Here is a 21,515-nt window from a genome sequence, read left to right as displayed (position 1 = left end):
TACCCACTGCTATATATACACATAATATGGATTCTCTTGTTTTACACCCATTTTCTACCAGCTGGACATTTTATATATCGGTAGATAGTCAGTAGGTGTCCCGCACATCAAGGCGTGGCCTGGTGTAGGCCCAGACTAAGACTGCCATTTACTATCATACAGCAGGTCTTGACTTGATTTGTGGCTCCTGGGACACCTAGTCACCCTCTACCATTTACTAGTTACCTTGAGGGGGGAATTGTAAGATCCTCAGAGACAAAGCTGCCTGATGTGGGCGGAGTCCTGGTTTAGGGGAACCAATCTGCTGATGTCTAGTAATAATCTTTGTATTTCTATTTTAGTACATGGACGGGAGATGAGGAAAACCTCAGAGGATTGTCTCGCTTTGTCTCCAGACTGTAAAGTAGAAGATGAGGACATCACACAGTATAGTCCAGGAGAAAACCCGGCTACCTCAAATGTCCATCCGGCACCACAAAGTGTGGATGGACCATCGTATTCCTCTTATCCTGAGGAACCTCAGACTGCGAGGGATGGTGCCGGACCATCAGGTTCCTCTTATTCTGAGGAACCTCAGACTGTGAGGGACAGTGCCAGACCATCGTATTCCTCCTATCCTGAGGAACCTCAGACTGTGAGGGACGGTGCGGGACCATCGTATTCCTCTTATCCAGAGGAACTTGAGACTGTGAGGGACGGTGCGGGACCATCGTATTCCTCTTATCCTGAGGAATCTCAGACTGTGAGGGACAGTGCCGTCCTTCCAACAGTTAAAAGGCTTTCCTGTCCTGAGTGTGGGAAATGTTTTTCCTACAAGTCCCAACTTTCCAGACATCAGAGATCTCACACGGGGGAGAAGCCATATTTCTGTCCTGAGTGTGGGAAATGTTTTTCATTGAAGTCCCATCTTTACACACATCAGAGAACTCACACGGGGGAGAAGCCGTTTTCCTGTCCTGAGTGTGGGAAATGTTTTTCACAGAAGTGTATTCTTCACAAACATCAGAGATCTCACACGGGGGAGAAGCCGTATTCCTGTCCTGAGTGTGGAAAATGTTTTTCAGTGAAGTCCCATCTTTACACACATCAGAGATCTCACACGGGGGAGAAGCCGTTTTCCTGTGCTGAGTGTGGGAAATGTTTTTCACAGAAGTCTATTCTTCACACACATCAGAGATCTCACATGGGGGAGAAGCCGTTTTCCTGTCCTGAGTGTGGGAAATGTTTTTCAGGGAAGTCCGATCTTTCCAGACATCAGAAATCTCACATAGGGGAGAAGCCGTTTTCCTGTCCTGAGTGTGGGAAATGTTTTTCAGTGAAGTACCATCTTTACACACATCAGAGATCTCACACAGGGGAGAAGCCGTTTTCCTGTCCTGAGTGTGGGAAATGTTTTTCACGAAAGTCTATTCTTCACACACATCAGAGATCTCACACGGGGGAGAAGCCGTTTTCCTGTCCTGAGTGTGGGAAATGTTTTTCAGTGAAGTCCCATCTTTACATACATCAGAGATCTCACACGGGGGAGAAACCATTTTCCTGTTCTGAGTGTGGGAAATGTTTTTCACGGAAGTCTATTCTTCACACACATCAGAGATCTCACACGGGGGAGAAGCCGTATTCCTGTCCTGAGTGTGGGAAATGTTTTTCAGTGAAGTCCAATCTTTACAAACATCAGAAATCTCACACAGGGGAGAAGCTACTTTCCTGTCCTGATTGAGGGAATTGTTCCTCACTGAAGTCCTGTCTTCCTGTACATCAGGGGTCCTACACAACCCTCGAGGTGTTAGTGCCTTGAGTGCAGGAAATGTCTTCTATATGAATGTTGCTGGACATATGGAGAAGAAGCACACCCTGATATACACCTCAGATATACTCCATGGCTGATCTTCATCATGTAATAAACAGTTGATAAGGAGATGAGAGATGACCAGAGACATGGATGAAGAATGTCTTGCTTGTCTGTGTGACAGTTACTGATAATGATATAGCGGGTTACAGAGCTAGAAGCTGTGAGATCCCATATATCTTTATCAGTAAACTTTACACAGACAAGATAGAAATTCTGAAGTTGATGTCCTTCATTTCAAGGCTCTACTTACCAGTGGTGACCCCGAAGCGTGTCTCTCTGTCTTCAGTCCATCCTTCTCCCATCCCCCAACAGGAGGGAAGGAGAACTCGGAGATAAACTAGGTGAGAACTTCTTTCCTTTGCTCCTGTGTGGGTTTGGGTGGCTTGGCGGAGTGCGGCACGAGAGGTAACACCGCTTGTCTTTATATTTCTACATATCTTGTCTGGGTGGAGGTTATTGGTTGAAAAATATTTATACTGTTTGATTTTCTGTAAATAATTTCTGTTTTCCCTTTGAAGGGAGATATTATGTGTGGTTTGATGAAGTGATTGGCTCAATAGTTACCACTTCACTTACATGTTTAGTTTTTATAAAATAGATGAACAAATATGACAAGCATTCATTCATCCATGACAAATGTTGGTCTTATTTTATTTCATTCAGTGATTTCCTATGATCATTGGGTCCATCTAGTGGCCATAATGCGGTATTGAACTATTTTTCCTGATTGAGGTATTTAGGAGCTAATACCTCATTATGGCCATTAGTTGGAGCTGACGATTATAGGAAGTCACTGTGTTTATTAGAATACGGCCAGAATTTGTCACGGCTGGACACATGCTTGTCACATTCACCCAACATATTGCTTGCATAGACCCCTTAGTTTCCTATGTTGGGGGGGGGGGGGGGGGGTCATACAAATCCCTGAGATCACACCCATGTATTTATGAGTACAGTACACATTGAAGGACATAAATACCAGAGCTGTGTTTTAATTCTTTTTGCACCCATGGTAAAATGCAGATTTTGGGCCTGAAGATGAGATAAAACCCCCAAACATATATTTTCTGAAAGCAGAGGCCCTGGAGAATAAAATGGTGGTAATTGGTAAGGTGTTCCTCGTACACAAATGTCACCTTCATATCTGGGTTTATTTTCTCCTTTCCCCCATTTTCTATGGTGTGATCTTTTCTACAATACTTTCTTATAATAATGTAACACGTTGTGTATTGTACACAAATTATTACTGACTCCGCCTCCACATTCCAGACAAGTCATTTTCCTGACCAATTGGATTTCTTCCTTTACCATTTTATTCATTTTTATATTTTTTTTGCACTCTTGTTAAAATTAAAATTAGAATAAAAAAATATATTGAACGGAAAAAAAATTGTGTGTGTCGTGCAATGATGACAGACTTCAGTATTCAGAAACGGCTGGTAGGTGACACTTCCATATACAGCCCAAGGAAGTGACAAGGAGCCCCTAGGAACCTTTGGAGGAACCCTGGCTGAGAGAGGCTGGACTAGGCAGTCATATATTATTATTATTATACAGGATTTATAAAGTGCCAACAGTTTGCGCAGGCTCTACAATGTTAGGGCAAACAGTACAATTACAATAAAAATCAATACAGGAGGAATCAGAGGGTCCTGCTCTTTAGAGCTTACAATCTAGGAGGGAAGGTCAAGTGATACAAAAGGTAATAACTGTGGGGGATGGGCTGTTGGAGAAAATAAAAGTACAGTTGTTAGGTGGGGGCAGAATAGGCTTCTCTGAAGAGATGAGTTTTCAGGGAACATCTAAAGGTGGATAGAGTAGGAAATAGTGAGACAGATTGGGGTAGGGAGTTCCATAGGGTAGGAGAGGCTTGGGAGAAGTCCTGGAGGTGGGAGGTGGTGACAAGGGACCTAGAAAGCAGAAAATATTGGGAGGATCGAAGAGGATGATTTGGTTGGAATATTGAGACCAGGTTAGTGGTGTAGCTGGGGGCCGAGTTGTGAATGACTTTGTAAGTTACTGTTAGTATTTTTTATTTAAATTTGTTGGGTGAGTGGCAGCCAATGAAGGGATTGGCAGAGAGGGGTAGCAGATACTAAGTGGTTTGTAAGGTGGAGTCGTCTGGCAGCAAAATTCATGAGGGACTGAAGGGGGGATAGCCTATGTAAAGGTAAGACAATGAGGAGGGAGTTGCAGTGGTCGAGGCGAGAGATAACCAGGTAATAGGGATGGGCAAATGGTTTGGGATGGTCATAAGTTTGGCTTGAACATCGTCTGTTTGGGTGTTCACCCAACACCAGAAATTTCTGTGTGCATGTCTTTCTTTCTTTTTTTTTTTTTTCATGTTTGATACTATCAATGCAATTATTATTTTTTTTAATTATTTATTTATTTTTTTACAAAATATTGTTTTAAAGGAGCAGTGATTTTAATTAATGCTTACAATGAAACATTCCTTTAAATATAGAGCCTGGGGAGTCCCCTTAGTCTGCCTGTAAAGTGGTGTATCTGTACTGTGTATAGAACCTGCTGCAGCAAAACTGACATTTATAAAGAAAAAAATTACATTTAAATTGATTTTCCCGGCCATTGCAATAGAAATAATTTAAAAAAAAAACAATGTGGGGGTCCCCCCTCGGTCCATACCAGGCCCTTTGAAATCCCCTCAATCATTCTCGGTGACTTCAACATCCCAGTTACTACAAACACTTCTGTTACTTCTAAATATTTTAGTCCATCCTCCTCATTTGGCCTGAAACAATGATTACATAATGGATAGAGGCTTCTACTCACTCTGGTGGCAACACCCTCATCCTTGTATTCTCTCACCTATGCACTCCATGCAACCTCTCCAACAATCCTCTCCCTCTCTCTAAAAACCACTAGGGATGGGCGAACGGTTTGGACCGAGCATAACTTCAGCCCGAAATGGACCCTTCAGGTGTTTGCCAAAACACCCAAATTTTCTGTGTGCTCTGCGTTTCTTCTATTTATTTTACTATTTACATCCCACAGAGTGCACAGTCAATAGGTTGTTAAGAAGCGAGGCCGGGAAACCGGCCACGGCGTCCTTAACAACAAATGAGTCCTCAGCTGTCAGCGGGCTCTCCCGCAGACAGCTGAATGTAAAAAAAAATTGTTGGCAAAGAAAATAAAAAATGGGGAAAAAAAACGGCGTGGGGTCCCCACCGTCTACACCAGACCCCATCCATACCAGGCCCAAAAAAGGCTGCATGCTTGGATAAGGGTCTGGTATAGATTTTGAGGGGAAACCCCAGGCCATTTTTTTTTTTTAAATGGCGTATCTTTCCCCCCAAAATCCATACCGGACCCTTATCTCAGCACGCAGCCTGGCAGGCCAGGACAGGGGTGAGGACAAGTGAGTGCCCCCCCCCCCCCAAACCACACCTGGCCACATGCCCTCAACATGGGGGGGTGCATTGGGTTAAGGGGGTCTTCAGGGGCTAATCGGAATCTGGAAGCCCCCTTGAAAAAGGGGGCCCCCAGATCCTGGCCCTCATTTACCAAAAAGTGTTAAAAATAAAGACATGAGGCAGTTTTTGACAGTTCCTTTATTAAAAAAAACCTCCGCCCACGAAGAGGACTGACTGTCGAATGCCTGCTGCACTGGGTGACAGTTTTTAAATAGGTAATAGACAGAGCCACCTGGTGATGTCACCTGGTGGCCCTGCCCCTTATGATGTCACCGATCCAGCATGCACCAGTCATTTACATCACAAATGGGGCGGGCCACCAGATGATGTCACCAGGTGGCCCTGCTCCTTACCTTTTTAAGAACTGTTAGACGGTAATTCGTTGAGGGTGGAGTGTTTTCTTTTTTGGGGTCCAGACGTGCAGTGGGTATCATGACTGACGACGGATCTACATTGGAGGACATTGTTTTTTTTATTTTTCTATAGAAGGAATTGTGAAAAACGGGCTCATAGCCTCATTTATTCTCACAATGTACCCCAAACTCATTCACACAGGGGGCGGGATCTAGGGGCCCCCTTGTTAAAGGAGGCTTCATGATTCTGATAAGCCCCCTGCCTGCAGGCCCCCGCAACCAAAGGCCAAGGTTTTGGGGAAGAGGCCCTTGTCCCTATCAACATAGGACAAGGTGCTTTGGGGCACATCCCCCATGTTGAGGGTATGTAGCCTGGTATGATTCAGGTGGGGGCACTCGCTCGTCCCCCCCTTTCCTGGCCTGCCAGGCTGCATGCTCGGATGAGGGTCAGTTATAGATTTTTGGGGACTTCATGCCATTTGTTTTTTTAAATTTTGGCATGAATTTCCCCTAAAAAATTCATGTCAGCCCCAAAGGGCCTGGTATGGATTTTGGGGGACCCCACGCCTATTTTTTTCCCGATTTTTTTCTTGCCGGCAATTCTTTTTTTTTTACATTCTGCTATCAGTGGGGAAGCCCACTGACAGCTCATGACTCATTCGTTGTTAAGGACGCAGCGACCGGCTTCCCGGTCTCCCTTCTTAACAACCTATTGACTGTGCGCTCGGCAGGATGTAAATAGTAAAAAAAATGAAAACACCGAGCGCACAGAAAATTCGGGTGATTGGTGAAGTTCTCCTCGGCCCAAACCACTCGCCCATCCCTAGTGGTGTTTAGAGGGAGGGAGAGGATTGTTGGAGAGGATGCATGGAACACATAGGTGGGAGAATACAAGGCTGAGGGTGCTGTCACTAGAGTGAGTAGAAGCCTCTATCCATTGTGTATCCATTTCTTCAGGTCAAATGAGGAGGTTAGACTGAGAAGTTTGGAAGTAGCAGCAGTGGCGTCACTAGGGTTGGTGTCACCCGGTGCGGTAACTCATGGTGTCACCCCAACCCCTTTTAATAATGTTTTTTTTATGGCACTGATGGCCACTCCAGACCTTTGCCGCTCGTCTTGTTTGCCTGCTCCCAGGACCCCAGCAATGTACAGTACACAGGAGAAGCCAAGCCGAGGAGGTGGGGTCAGGTAACACACCCACCATCTGTTCGTGACAAACACTGCTGGAGGAGGCTGCTGGTCTGAATAGATTATAACACACTGCAATTTCGGCGGCCGCGAGACCTAGAGGCAGCGAGTGGTGGGGCCACAGACTGGCAGCTTCGGCTCCCGCCTCAGGCACAGTGGTGTCACCAGTGTTGCCAACCTACCAGACTGAAATTCACTGACACGACACTCAAAATTTACTGGCACAGCCAAGTTTTTACTGGCATTTTCCAAAAGTTACAAAATGACAGGTTTAATTGCAAATTTCAGTGCATAAGCTACAAACAAGTACAATATGCAATTAGCAATGTGGTTTAAGATAGACATTAAGGTAAAATAACATATTTCTTATGTTATTTTTGATATAGTAAGCCAGATTAGATTATAACCCATCAGATTTTGTCACCTATGTCAAACTGGAGAGATTTCCCCTTAATTTCTGTTCCATAGCCATCACAGAAAGTGGGGGGAAATCACCCAAATATTATGTCCCCAATTCTAAGGACCGCCTGTCTGTCTCCATCACTCCATCACCTCCTGTCTCCATCACTCCATCCCCCATCACCTCCTGTTTCCATCCCTCCATCATCTTCTGACTCCACCCCCCCCCCCCTGTTTCCATCACTCCATCACCCCCTGTCTCCATCCCTTCATTAAACTGTCCATCCAACCATCCCTCCCACCACTTCACCCTCCATTATTTTCATTTTTCCATAACTCCATTGTTTTATCTCTTGCTCCATCCGTCCCTTGCTTCATTTGTCTGCCCCTTGCTCCATCTCTCCATCATACTGTCCATCCAAAAATCCTTGTGCCCTATATATCCCTCCCCCTTTTCTACCCGCCATCACTTTTATCTTTCTATTATTCTGTCTGTCTCTCACTCTCTTTCCATAACTCCATCCCTCCATCACCCCATCCCTATATCCTTTGCTCCATTGTTCCATTTCTCGGTGTCTTACCATCCATCTATGCCTTGCTCCATCCCTTCATCTATCTGCCTTTCTGTCACCCAATCTATTCCTCCATCCCTTACTCACTCCTCACTCTTTCCATCTCTCTGTCCATCTCCCTCCCCCATCACTCCACCACTCTGGATTTCCATTATACACTAATAAAAATACTCCAGAGCACTTCCACTGCAAATGTGCTCTCTACTTACTCTGATAGGTATATGAATAGTAAACACCTTAAGACCACCAAGCACAATAAATAAATAATGATCATACAGTACATACACACTATACACATTTAATCTGAAAATCAGCCTGATCTGTCTGCTGCTGCCTCCCCTCTCCTGGCATGCTTGGATTTGTAGTGCTACAGACACGAGGTGGTAATGCAGGAGAGGAGTCTGTGCCTGAACTGGACTGATGAGCAGGTAAGGGATAGGGATTCTAGGGAGGTGTATTAGACATTGGGGGTAGAATGTAGAAAATATCCACCCTTCAGCAGCAGAGTAGATCTCACACAAAAAAAAAAAAAACAGACAGGAGCCTGCTAGAGAGAGCACATTCTCTCCCCCTCCCTCCTCCTCCTGCCCACTAAGACAACAAGCAACCGACATGACATTTTGCCGAGTTTAGCCAGCAGCCAGCTTACCTTACTGCTAGGCTAAACAAGTCTGTCCTCCACTGCAGACTGCACTTCTCCCCCCCTCCCGGCATCTCTTCTTGTTTAGATCAAATAAGGCGCGCTGGAGAAGGGGGAGGGTGCAAGTAGCATCAGAACACTGACTCAGAAAGATCATTGGAGACTCGTCTCGGCAGGCTCCGGAACTCCAAGCGTCACAGGCTGAGACAGGCTGTTTTTTTTTACTGGCAGCCTTTTTACCTTACACTGGGTGTCACCCTCCCTTGATGGACACCCTGGTGCGGCCCGCCCCCCCCCTTGTGACGCCTCTGACTGACCCTCATCCGCGCATGCAGCCTGGCATGCCAGGAAAGGGGGGGGACGAGCGAGTGCCCCCACCTGAATCATACCAGGCTACATACCCTCAACATGGGGGATGTTGATGGGGACAAGGGCCTCTTCCCCAAAACCTTGGCCTGTGGTTACGGGGGCCTGCAGGCAGGGGGCTTATCAGAATCATGAAGCCCCCTTTAACAAGGGGGCCCCCAGATACCGCCCCCCTGTGTGAATGAGTTTGGGGTACATTGTAAGAATAAATGAGGCTATGAGCCCATTTTTCACAATTCCTTCTATAGGAAAATAAAAAAAACAATGTCCTCCAATGTAGATCCGTCGTCAGTTATGAAGCCCACTGCACCTCTGGACCCCAAAAAAGAAAACACTCCACCCTCAGGGAATGACAGTCTAACAGTTCTTAAAAAGGTAAGAAGCAGTGTCACCTGGTGACATCATCTGGTGGCCCGCCCCCCTTGTGATGTAACTGACTGGTGCATGCTGGATCGGTGACATCATAAGGGGCAGGGCCACCAGGTGACATCACCAGATGGCTCTGTCCATTACCTATTTAAAAACCGTCACCCAGCGGAGCAGGCATTCGACAGTCAGCCCTCTTCGTGGGCGGAGGTTTTTTTTGGGTCTGCGGTGCATCTGTCGTTGTGATTGACGATGGATCTACATCAGGGGACATTGTTTTTTTATTTTATTTTTTTTAATAAAGGAACTGTCAAAAACTGCCTCATGTCTTTATTTTTAACACTTTTTTTGGTAAATGGGGGCCAGGATCTGGGGGCCCCTTTTTTCAAGGGGGCTTCCAGATTTACCAATTAGCCCCCTGAAGACCCCCCTAACCCAAAGCACCCCCCATGTTGAGGGCATGTGGCCAGGTGTGGTTTGGGGGGGCACTCGTTTGTACTCACCCCTGTCCTGGCCTGTCAGGCTGCGTGCTGAGATAAGAGTCCGGTATGGATTTTGGGGGGAAAGATACGCCATTTACAAAAAAAATTGGCCTGGGGTTTCCCCTCAAAATCTATACCAGACCCTTATCCAAGCATGCAGCCTTTTTTGGGCCTGGTATGGATGGGGCCTGGTGTAGATGGTGGGGACTCCACGCTGTTTTTTTCCCCATTTTTTATTTTCTTTGCCAACACCCCTTTTTTTCACATTCAGCTGTCTGCGGGAGAGCCCGCTGACAGCTGAGGACTCATTTGTTGTTAAGGAAGCCGTGGCTGGTTTCCCGGCCTCGCTTCTTAACAACCTATTGACTGTGCACTCGGCGGGATGTATATAGTAAGATAAATAGAAGAAACGCAGAGCGCACAGAAAATTTGGGTGTTTTGGCAAACACCTGAAGGGGCCATTTCAGGCTGAAGTTATGCTCGGTCAAAACTGTTCTCCCATCCCTAGTGGTATTTAGAAAGAGGGAGAGGATTGTTGGAGAGGTTGCATGGAGTGCATAGGTGAGAGAATACAAGGATGAGGGTGTTGCCACCAGAGTGAGTAGAATATACCTCCCAACTTTTGAACTTTGCAATGAGGGACACTGAAAGAGAAACAAAACCTGCGCGCCGCGGCAAATTGTGGGTGTGGCCAATTGCTTAGCAGTGGGAGGGGCTTAAGGGATAGGGTAAACAAAACCCAGACTTCCTAGTACTCATAAAATATGCTTTGATTGCTCAGCCTACCTTAAAGAAGAACTTCATTAAAATAGTCAGAGACTGCATAGCAACCAGCAACTGTTGGGACAATGAAGACTTTGGTGAGAAGTATATAATGTACAGTATTGTTTATATAGTGCAGGAGAGTGTAATGTAGAGAATGCAGGAGACAGGAGTATGTAATGTACAGAATGCAGGGGACAGACTCTGCACCATCCACCCCCCCAGCTCTATACACCCCAAATGCCCACCCAGCTCCATACACCCCCCCCCCCATACACCCCAAATGCCCCCAGCAGCTCTATCCACCTCAAATGCCCACCCTAGCTCCATCCACCCCAAATGCCCACCCTAGCACTATCTATCCCAAACACCCATCCAACCTCCAAACACTCCATATGCCCACCCCAGCTCCATCCACCCCATATGCCCACCCCAGCTCCATTCAACCCAAATGCCCCCTTTTGGGGGGCGCAAACAGAAAAATTTAATAGGCATTGCTTTGCGGCAAAAAACGCTGTTAAAAATTGCGTGACTTTGAGGTCACAAAAGTGTGAAAGGGACCTTCAGTAATCAAGGTAGAGTGTGCCCCCTTCAATGCAGAGAGACCAGCATGCTGTGCCCCCCTTCAATGCAGAGAGACCAGCGTGCCCCCTTTCAATGCAGAATGGCCAGCGTGCCCCCTTTCAATGCAGAATGACCAGCGTGCCCCCTTTCAATGCAGAATGACCAGTGTGCCCCCTTTCAATGCAGAATGACCAGCGTGCCCCCTTTCAATGCAGAATGACCAGCATGCCGTGCCCCCCTTTAATGCAGAGAGATCATCATGCCCCCTTTCAATGCAGAGAGACCAGCGTGCCCCCTTTCAATGCAGAGAGACCAGCGTGCCCCCTTTCAATGCAGAATGACCAGCGTGACCCCTTTCAATGCAGAATGATCAGCCTGACCCCTTTCAATGCAGAAAAAACAGCCTGACCCCTTTCAATGCAGAAAAACCAGCCTGACCCCTTTCAATGCAGAAAGACCAGCCTGACCCCTTTAATGCAGAATAACCAGCGTGACCCCTTTCAATGCAGAATGACCAGCGTGACCCCTTTAATGCAGAATAACCAGCGTGACCCCTTTAATGCAGAATGGCCAGCGTGACCCCTTTAATGGAAAATAACCAGCGTGACCCCTTTAATGCAGAATGGCCAGCGTGACCCCTTTAATGCAAAATAACCAGCGTGACCCCTTTAATGCAAAATAACCAGCGTGACCCCTTTCAATGCAGAGGGAGGGAGGGATGACAGAGGGAGGGAGGGAGAGAGTGATGATGGAGGGAGGGATGACAGAGGGAGGGAGGGATGACAGAGGGAGGGAGGGAGAGAGAGATGACAGAGGGAGGGAGGGATGACAGAGGGAGGGAGGGATGACAGAGGGATGACAGAGGGAGGGAGGGAGAGAGATGACGGAGGGAGGGAGGGATGATGGAGGGAGGGATGACGGAGAGAAAGATGACAGAGGGAGGGGGGAGGGAGGGAGGAAGGGGGGGGAGAGTGGGGGGAGGACAGAGAGGAAGTGAGGACAGAGGGGGGTAAAGGATGGGAAGGGAGGGAGGAGAGAAGAAAAAGGGGGGAGAAGAGAAAGGGGGGGGGAGAGCTCCTCCTCCATAGACATGCTGGATATTGTAGTCTCACAAACTCCCCTCTACAATGAGACACACGGCAATCCCGCCCAGCCTCTGCCTCTCTCACACACAGCCACAGCTATAGGGGTTGGGAGTGCACATATCAGGGGGTCCTAAGGGCACACACTATGGGGGTCAGGAGGGGACATATCAGGAGAACCTGAGGGCACACGCTATGGGGGTTGGGAGGGCACATATCAGGGGGTCCTGAGGGCACACACTATGGGGGTTGGGAGGGCACATATCAGGGGGTCCTGAGGGCACACACTATGGGGGTCAGGAGGGCACATATCAGGAGAACCTGAGGGCACACGCTATGGGGGTTGGGAGGGCACATATCAGGGGGTCCTGAGGGCACACACTATGGGGGTCAGGAGGGCACATATCAGGAGAACCTGAGGGCACACGCTATGGGGGTTGGGAGGGCACATATCAGGGGGTCCTGAGGGCACACGCTATGGGGGTTGGGAGGGCATAATTCAGGAAAACCAGGGGGTGGAGAGCACTGGGGGGGGGGACAGGTAGCACTTGGGGGTTGGGCAGGGAAAACCAGGGGGGTGGAGAGCACTGGGGGGGACAGGGAGCACTTGGGGGGTGGAGAGCACTGGGGGGGACAGGTAACACTTGGGGGTGGGCAGGGAAAACCAGAGGGGTGGAGAGCACTGGGGGGGGACAGGGATCACTTGGGGGGTGGGCAGGGAAAACCAGGTGGGGTGGAGAGCACTGGGGGGGACAGGTAGCACTTGGGGGGTGGGGGGGGGAAAACCAGGTGGGGTGGAGAGCACTGGGGGGGACAGGTAGCACTTGGGAGGTGGGCAGGGAAAACCAGGTGGGGTGGAGAGCACTGGGGGGGACAGGTAGCACTTGGGGGGTGGGCAGGGAAAACCAGGGGTGTGGAGAGCACTGGGGGGGGGACAGGGAGCACTTGGGGGGTGGAGAGCACCGGGGGGGACAGGTAGCACTTGGGGGGTGGGCAGGGAAAACCAGAGGGGTGGAGAGTACTGGGGGGGGACAGGGAGCACTTGGGGGGTGGGCAGGGAAAACCAGGGGGGTTGAGAGCACTGGGGGGGACAGGGAGCTAGGGAAAGATGAATTCCTCATATACATCTGCCCCACCCCCCTCCTATCCAGCACACACACTTCGGAACTCACCTTCTTCCCACCTAAGCTCCGCCCCTTCTTGTTGCCGAGGCCCCGCCCCTTATTCCCGCCGCCGCTCCGCCCCCCCCGGCAGCGCGGACTGATGGAGCTGCCTAAGTTCACACTGCGATATGGAACACGCCGGGCAGGACACCGGCTGACACCCCCCAGTGCGTGGCACCCGGGGCAGGCCGCCCCCCCGCCCCTTGGTACGCCACTGGGGGGAGGTACAGGGGGCAAAAATGTGTGAACAGTGGGCGGGCAGGGGCAGCAAACATGTAGTGAACACAAACATGGAGTGAAATGGCTGCAAGCTGTCCCAACCGTGGCTCTGCTTTCCGGAATGCAGCCGGGGACAAGAGCACAGCGGGACAGGCAGCTTAGACAAAGCCATGACATTTGGCAAGCGTGGGCAAGGGGCAACTGCTTTGGGCACCCAAAAAATGACAGCCCCTTTTTACCTGCATTAAAGACGGCCCTGACTACAGTCTGTGTCTCTGATTGTTTCCCACTGCAGCGATCCTGGCGCTTAGAGGCAGGAGCCGAAGACGGGGGCGGAGCTGGGAGGAGGAGGGGGGAGAAGAGATGGCCGGCCAGATGATTTTGCGGGACTTCAACCCGGCTCCGTGGGACTCACTCCAAATTGCAGGACAGTCCCGCGGATTCCGGGACGGTTGGGAGGTATGGTAGAAGCCTCTATCCATTGTGTATCCATTGCTTTAGGCCAAATGAGGAGGATAGACTAAAACATTTAGAAGTAGCAGAAGTGTTTGTAGTAACTGGGATGTTGAAGTCACCGAGAATGATTGTGGGGATTTCAAAGGGCCTGGTATGGACCGAGGGGGGACCCCCACACTGTTATTAGTTTTATTTTTTATTTCTATTGCCGACAATGGCTGGGAAAATCAATTTAAATGTAATTTTTTTCTTTATAAATGTCAGTTTTGCTGCAGCAGGTTCTATACACAGTACAGATACACCACTTTACAGGCAGACTAAGGGGACTCCCCAGGCACTATATTTAAAGGAATTTTTCTTTTTCTTTTTTTTTTTCATTGTAAGCATTAATTAAAATCACTGCTCCTTTAAAAACAATATTTTGTAAAAAAATAAATAATTAAAAAAAAAATAATTGCATTGATAGTATCAAACATGAAAAAAAAGAAAAAAAAAAAAGAAAAACACGCACACAGAAATTTCTGGTGTTGGGCGAACACCCAAACAGACGATGTTCAAGCCAAACTTATGCCCATCCCAAACCATTTGCCCATCCCTATTACCTGGTTATCTCTCGCCTCGACCACTGCCACTCCCTCCTCATTGTCTTACCTTTACATGGGCTATCCCCCCTTCAGTCCCTCATGAATTTTGCTGCAAGACTCCTCCACCTTACAAACCACTTAGTATCTGCTACCCCTCTCTGCCAATCCCTTCATTGGCTGCCACTCACCCAACAAATTTAAATAAAAAATACTAACAGTAACTTACAAAGTCATTCACAACTCGGCCCCCAGCAATACCACTAAAATGGTCTCAATATGCCAACCAAATCATCCTCTTTGATCCTCCCAATATCTTCTGCTTTCTAGTTCCTTTGACACCTCCTCCCACCTCCAGGACTTCTCCCGAGTCTCTCCTATCCTGTGGAACTCTCTACTCCAATCTGTCTATCTCCTACTCTATCCACCTTTAGGTGTTGCTTGAAAACTCATCTCTTCAGGGAAGCATATTCTGCCCCCACCTAACAACTGTACTTTTATTTTCTCCATCAGCCCATCCCCCACAGTTATTATATATGACTGCCTAGTCCAGCCTCTCTCAGCCAGGGTTCCTCCAAAGGTTCCTAGGGGCTTCTTGTCACTTCCTTGGGCTGTATATGGAAGTGTCACCTACCAGCCGTTTCTGAATACTGAAGTCTGTCATCATTGCACGACACACACAATTTTTTTCGTTCAATATATTTTTTATCCTAATTTTAACAAGAGTGCAAAAACAAAATGAATTAAATGGTAAAGGAAGAAATCCAATTGGTCAGGAAAATGACTTGTCTGGAATGTGGAGGCGGAGTCGGTAATAATTTGTGTCCAATACAATACACAACATGTTACATTATTATAACAAAGTATTGTAGAAAAGATCACACCATAGAAAATGGGGGAAAGGAGAAAATAAACCCAGATATGAAGGTGACATTTGTGTACGAGGAACACCTTAACAATTACCACCATTTTATTCTCCATGGCCTCTGCTTTCAGAAAATATATGTTTGGGGGTTTTATCTAATCTTCAGGCACAAAATCTGCATTTTACCATGTGTGCAAAAATAATGCAAACACAGCTCTGGTATTTATGTCCTTCAATGTGTACTGTACTCATAAATATATGGGTGTGATCTCAGGGATTTGTATGACACCCCCCCCCCCCGACATAGGTAACTAAGGGGTCTATGCAAAAAATTATTCTGGCCATATTCTAATAAACACAGTGATTTCCTATAATCGTCAGCTCCAACTAGTGGCCATAATGAGGTATTAGTTCCAAAATATCTCAATCAGGAAAAATAGTTTAGTACCGCATTATGGCCACTAGATGGACCCAATGATCATAGGAAATCACTGAATGAAATAAAATAAGACCAACATTTGTCATGGATGAATGAATGCTTGTCATATTTGTTCATCTATTTTATAAAAACTAAACATGTAAGTGAAGTGGTAACTATTAAGCCAATCACTTCATCAAACCACACATAATATCTCCCTTCAAAGGGAAAACAGAAATTATTTACAGAAAATCAAACAGTATAAATATTTTCCAACCAATAACCTCCACCCAGACAAGATATGTAGAAATATAAAGACAAGCGGTGTTACCTCTCGTGCCGCACTCCGCCAAGCCACCCAAACCCACACAGGAGCAAAGGAAAGAAGTTCTCACCTAGTTTACCTCCGAGTTCTCCTTCCCTCCTGTTGGGGGATGGGAGAAGGATGGACTGAAGACAGAGAGACACGCTTCGGGGTCACCACTGGTAAGTAGAGCCTTGAAATGAAGGACATCAACTTCAGAATTTCTGTCTTGTCTGTGTAAAGTTTACTGATAAAGATATATGGGATCTAACAGCTTCTAGCTCTGTAACCCGCTATATCATTATCCGTAACCGTCACACAGACAAGCAAGACATTCTGAAGGTGATTCCTTCATTTCACGGCTCTACTTACCACTCTACACCCCAAAATTTACTCAGCCAATGAAAAGCCAACACGGTACAACACTTCATCCATGTCTCTGGTCATCTCTGATCTCCTTATGAAGTGTTTCTTACATGATGAAGATCAGCCATGGAGTATATCTGAGGTGTATATCAGGGTGTGCTTCTTCCCCACATGTCCAGCAACATTCATATAGAAGACATTTCCCACACTCAAGGCACTATTACACCTCCAGGGTTGTGTGGGATCCCTGATGTACAGGAAGACAGGACTTCAGTGAGGAACATTTCCCTCACTCAGGACAGGTAAGTGGCTTCTCGCCCGTGTGAGTTCTCTGATGTGTGTAAAGACTGGACTTAGCTGAAAAACATTTCCCGCACTCAGAACAGGAATACGGCTTCTCCCCCGTGTGAGTTCTCTGATGTCTGTTAAGATGGGACCTCACTGAAAAACATTTCCTACACTCAGGACAGGAATATGGCTTCTCTCTCGTGTGCAATCTCTGATGTGTGTAAAGATTGAACTTCACTGAAAAACATTTCCCACACTCAGGACAGGAATACGGCTTCTCCCCCGTGTGAGACATCTGATGTTTGTAAACAAGGGACTTCCGTGAAAAAGATTTCCCGCACTCAGGACAGGAAAATGGCTTCTCCCCCGTGTGAGATCTCTGATGTGTGTGAAGATTAGACTTTAGTGAAAAACATTTCCCACACTCAGGACAGGAATATGGCTTCTCCCCCGTGTGAGATCTCTGATGTGTGTAAAGAAACGACTTCCTAGAAAAACATTTCCCACACTCAGGACAGGAAAATGGTTTTTCCCCTGTATGAGATCTCTGATGTGTGTGAAGATGAGACTTCCGTGAAAAATATTTCCCGCACTCAGGACAGGAATATGGCTTCTCCCCCGTGTGAGACCTCTGATGTTTGTAAAGATCAGACTTCTGTGAAAAAGATTTCTCGCACTCAGGACAGGAAAACGGCTTCTCCCCCGTGTGAGATCTTTTATGCACATTAAGACCATATTTAGAACGGAAACATTTCCCGCACTCAGTACAGGAATACGGCTTCTCTACCATGTGAGACCTTTTATGTGCATTAAGACGGCATTTAAAACGGAAACACTTCCCGCACTCAGTACAGGAAAGCCTCTTATCTGTTGGAAGGACAGCACTGTCCCTCACAGTCTGAGGTTCCTCAGCATAAGAGGAATACAATGGTCCGGCACTGTCTCTAGCAGTCTGAGGTTCCTCAGGATAAGATGAATACGATGGTCCGGCACCGTCCCTCACAGTCTGAGGTTCCTCAGGATAAGAGGAATACGATGGTCCGGCACCGTCCCTCACAGTCTGAGGTTCCTCAGGATAAGAGGAATACGATGGTCCATCTACACTGTGTGGTGCCGGATGGACATTTGAGGTAGCCGGGTTTTCTCCTGGACTATACTGTGTGATGTCCTCGTCTTCTACTTTACCGTCTGGAGACAAAGTGAGACAATCCTCTGAGGTTTTCCTCATCTCCCGTCCATCTACTAAAATAGAAATAAAAAGATTATTACTAGACATCAGCACATTGGTTCCCCTAAACCAGGACTCCGCCCACATCAGATAGCTTTGTCTCTGAGGATCTTACAATTCCCCCCTCAAGGTAACTAGTAAATGGTAGAGGGTGACTAGGTGTCCCATGAACCACACATCAAATCAATACCTGCTGTATGATAGTAAATGGCAGTCTCAGTCGGGACCTACGCCAGTCCACGCCTTGATGTGTCATGTGCGGGACACCTACTCACTATCTACCAATGCCTGTGACTAGTAAATGGGTCCTCTGATCTCCAACCAGTTCATTTCTTTATTCATGGACCTTAGTCAGAGAGTGAGGAAACAACGAGAACTGTCATTTATAGAAGTGACAGTGATGAGGGGATTATAGGACGAGTGTCCCCTCCCCCTTTATCACTCATTGCCATCTTCCCAACACAAGAAGTCCTGCACTTCCTTATTTAGTCCATGATTTAGTCATGAATAACAGCGGGGCTGAGCCCCACCAGAGGTCAGAAAGTGAGGATGGGGGGGGGGGGGGGGGAACAACCAATATGAAGACTGGACTGATCCTGAAGACCACCATCATTGGGTTACTGACTCCTCCCTCATTATTACTTTCTGTTTAAGGTTCCAAAGTTGGAGGATGTTATCACATTATTATCAACATGTAAAAGTCTGTGCTCCAATCAAATCATCCGAAATGTCCAGCTGGTAGAAAATGGGTGTAACAAAAGAGAATCCATATTATGTGTATATATAGCAGTGGTAGAGGGGAGAGAGCAGAAGTCAGGAGTATGTAATGTACAACATATTGTATAAGATACAACAGATAGGACTATATAGTATCAGAATGATGTAATGTACAACATAAAGTATACAGTGCAGGAGTATGTAATGTACAACATAGAGTATATAGTGCAGGGATCAGGAGTATGTAATGTACAACATAGAGTATATAGTGCAGGGGTCAGGAGTATGTAATGTACAATATAAATTATACAATGTAAGGGTCAGGACTCATAATATTGCTATTCAGTAATCAGTGGAAGCTTAAATGTTTACATGAGACAAGTTGCAGAGGTCCCACACCGCTGCCTCCCATCTCCTGAGACTGCACTCAGTGACTTGGGTGTGAGACTATACAGACAAATCCCTCCACCCGGCACAGCCAGCAAATAACAGAGCAAGGAACCCCGGGAGAGATTTAGCTTAGATCCAGGCATTGGGCAGAAGACTCAAGATACATGCCCCAGGTGCTTAGATCTAATAACACCTATGCAAAAAATTAACATTTTTCTGCCAGCTGAATCCCAGAATCTCCATAAATCCAGTCTAGATACATAAATTGTGTCTGCAGCACAGAGAAGGAAGATTATCTGAGAGAAATACAGGAATACAGGACGGGGAACACAGCTCAGGAAAGTGACCAGGGGATTACAGGCTGATATCACCCAGTCCATGCCCTACTCTGGACCAATCAGTGAGCAGTATGGGTGGAGGAATGTATTTAGTGTTAATGACCCACCTGTGCAGATCTCTGTAGGAGTGTCCTCCTCTATAAATGTCCCCGTTATTCCATCCTCCTCCATAGACTGCTGATCATCCCTCACATACGTCTCTTCTTCTTCTGCTTTAACCTCAAATTCTATATCTATCAGATCTTCACCCTAAAGCAAAAAAATACATTTTAATTTAGTAAAATATAAGCTCAAATAAAAATCCACACATTGTCTCCACAAGTCCATGTTCTAGAGACTGTCCCACCCACCTTGTAACAGTGAGGGATGGTGTGACCTTCCTGTGTGGAATCCCGGGAATACAGAGGACGGGGACATCTCTCTGGTGGGTTCCTGGTATTAGGTGGCTCCATCATATCCTTGTATCCTTCTGAAACCTCCTCCATCACTCCATACTCCTCATCCTCCTCTTTATACTCTTCTTTAACATCAATATTATCATCCCAGAGGTTTCCACTCTGAATATATAATAAAACATTCATTGTAACAAACATGCTGTGTATAAATCAGAATTACCAATAATTGTCAATTATCTACCTGATGATGGTGGGGGATGGTGTGACCTTCCTGTGTGGAATCCCGGGAATACAGAGGACGGGGACATCTCTCTGGTGGGTTCCCATTACTGGATCCATCTGTAGGAAACACACACACTGACTGAATACATTGTTTCTATGTGTTTATCAGATGATGGGGGATCTAGGTGGATCCTCCGTACTGCTCTCTCCTTTACAATAAAGTCTCCTCTTACCCGGTGATGTGAGGGGCGGCTGATTCTCCATCATGACGTCCTTGTAGAGATCCTTGTGTCCTTCTAAATACTCCCACTCCTCCATGGAGAAATAGACAGTGACATCCTGACACCTTATAGGAACCTGACACACACAATGATACAGTCACCATCCAGACACATCCCTTGTCTGTTACTGGATAATGTCCCAGAATTCCCACCACCGCTCACCTCTCCTCCATGATCTCTCTGGGGACTTCTGGAATCTTCTTTATATTTTTCTATTCTACCAGGTAAATGTGTATATAGACCACTCTGCCAACAATGAGAATCAAGATTATAAAATATAACTAATATTCCATGTATCAAAAAGTCCCATTCAAATAACAGTTGCTTGAAAAACAAGAGGTAGGGGAACAGGTGCTGGTGCCATTAGTAACAGATAAACACGTGACCACTTCCAGGTGACACCACATGAATGTGCACTCACCACAACGTATGGACCTTCTATTACTAGATAATGCTTTTTTTGTTGGACCCATTGTGTATCTTGCCATACACCGCCACTCCCCCCACACTAATAAAAGTGTTATAATCGGTAAGACTAATAGGGTGAGAAGGTCATTGGTGGGAAAGGTGACTCATCTCTAAAATGAAGAGAATGTTACGGCCCCATAAGTGGGGAAATGTTCTAACCCTGAAGGGGTTAATCTAGGTTTCCACACTATATATGTGTCTATCCTCATCTGCTGGAGATAAAAGACGTCACAGTGACTATGGAGGAAGAGGATTGACATGACGGGGGGGGGGGGTTACTGGGTGAAAATAGAAAATAAGATCTTATTACCTCCTCTGTTGCTACTTCCACCGATTTCTCCTCTCTCTATATCTTCCTGACTCACCTATCACCCGAAACTTCCTGTCTGTACCTGACATCACTTCCTGTCTGTATTCCATAGAGACTTCCTGTCTGGGTAGAAGTGAGATCACCACCTTGTGGAGCTCAGAGGAACTGCAGCCCTGAGAACCGTCTGGTAGTGTGAACACGGCCTTGTGCTGTGTGTGTATGTACTGTATATCCTTCCCCTTTCTCTCCCCCCTGAGTGTGTATGAAGAGGCGGAGCTCCTGCTGGAACAGCGGTCGGAGGAGGAAGCCGAGTCTAGGAGGGAGACTGACAGAGAGCGCAGCAGACTTGCCGGAGTGAGCGAGGAGGATCCAGTTCCTTTGCCATCGGAGGTGAGGAGAGTGTGAAGGATGTTTGTGACTCTGGTAGCTGAAAAGCTGGGAATCAT

The 21,515-nt window shown here is 46.9% G+C and overlaps 6 protein-coding genes across 6 annotated transcripts in view; 3 read left to right on the top strand and 3 right to left on the bottom strand.

The window, feature by feature from the left end:
* LOC309549119 (uncharacterized protein) overlaps positions 1 to 21,515 on the top strand; it is a 2,919,967-nt gene that overhangs the window by 1,189,427 nt on the left and 1,709,025 nt on the right. The gene's annotated exons all lie outside the window — the stretch shown is intronic.
* LOC309549117 (uncharacterized protein) overlaps positions 1 to 21,515 on the bottom strand; it is a 4,285,597-nt gene that overhangs the window by 2,665,718 nt on the left and 1,598,364 nt on the right.
* The window catches only part of LOC309548666 (uncharacterized protein), a gene marked incomplete at its 3' end in the record, with an annotated part of 135,602 nt that overhangs the window by 40,015 nt on the left and 74,072 nt on the right, over positions 1 to 21,515 (top strand). The window lies entirely within an intron of this gene.
* Positions 1 to 21,515, top strand: part of LOC309548668 (uncharacterized protein) — a gene marked incomplete at both ends in the record, with an annotated part of 75,782 nt that overhangs the window by 37,012 nt on the left and 17,255 nt on the right. The window contains 1 exon segment of the mRNA XM_082248631.1: positions 771 to 1,633. Coding sequence (XP_082104757.1) covers positions 771 to 1,633 — 863 coding nt within the window.
* Positions 4,596 to 20,427, bottom strand: LOC309548669 (uncharacterized protein; the record flags this gene model as incomplete). The annotated part of the gene is made up of 7 exons (XM_082248632.1): positions 20,244 to 20,427; positions 20,030 to 20,127; positions 19,744 to 19,950; positions 19,501 to 19,642; positions 17,701 to 17,962; positions 17,445 to 17,517; positions 4,596 to 4,604 (listed from the first exon to the last, which is right to left on the bottom strand). The coding sequence occupies exons 1-7, from the start codon at positions 20,326 to 20,328 to the stop codon at positions 4,596 to 4,598; spliced, it is 876 nt and encodes a 291-aa protein (XP_082104758.1). The 5' UTR covers positions 20,329 to 20,427.
* On the bottom strand, positions 16,422 to 18,204 carry LOC309548670 (uncharacterized protein; the record flags this gene model as incomplete). The annotated part of the gene is made up of 3 exons (XM_082248633.1): positions 16,422 to 17,349; positions 17,518 to 17,627; positions 18,139 to 18,204. 3 exons carry the CDS (start codon positions 18,202 to 18,204, stop codon positions 16,722 to 16,724), a joined length of 804 nt encoding a protein of 267 aa, XP_082104759.1. The 3' UTR covers positions 16,422 to 16,721.

Source organism: Pelophylax lessonae, assembly GCF_965119305.1.
Source record: "Pelophylax lessonae genome assembly, chromosome: 3".
Lineage (NCBI taxonomy): Eukaryota > Metazoa > Chordata > Amphibia > Anura > Ranidae > Pelophylax > Pelophylax lessonae.
The sequence above is the reverse complement of the archived record's forward strand: the minus strand, read 5'-3'. Positions and strand labels throughout refer to the sequence as shown.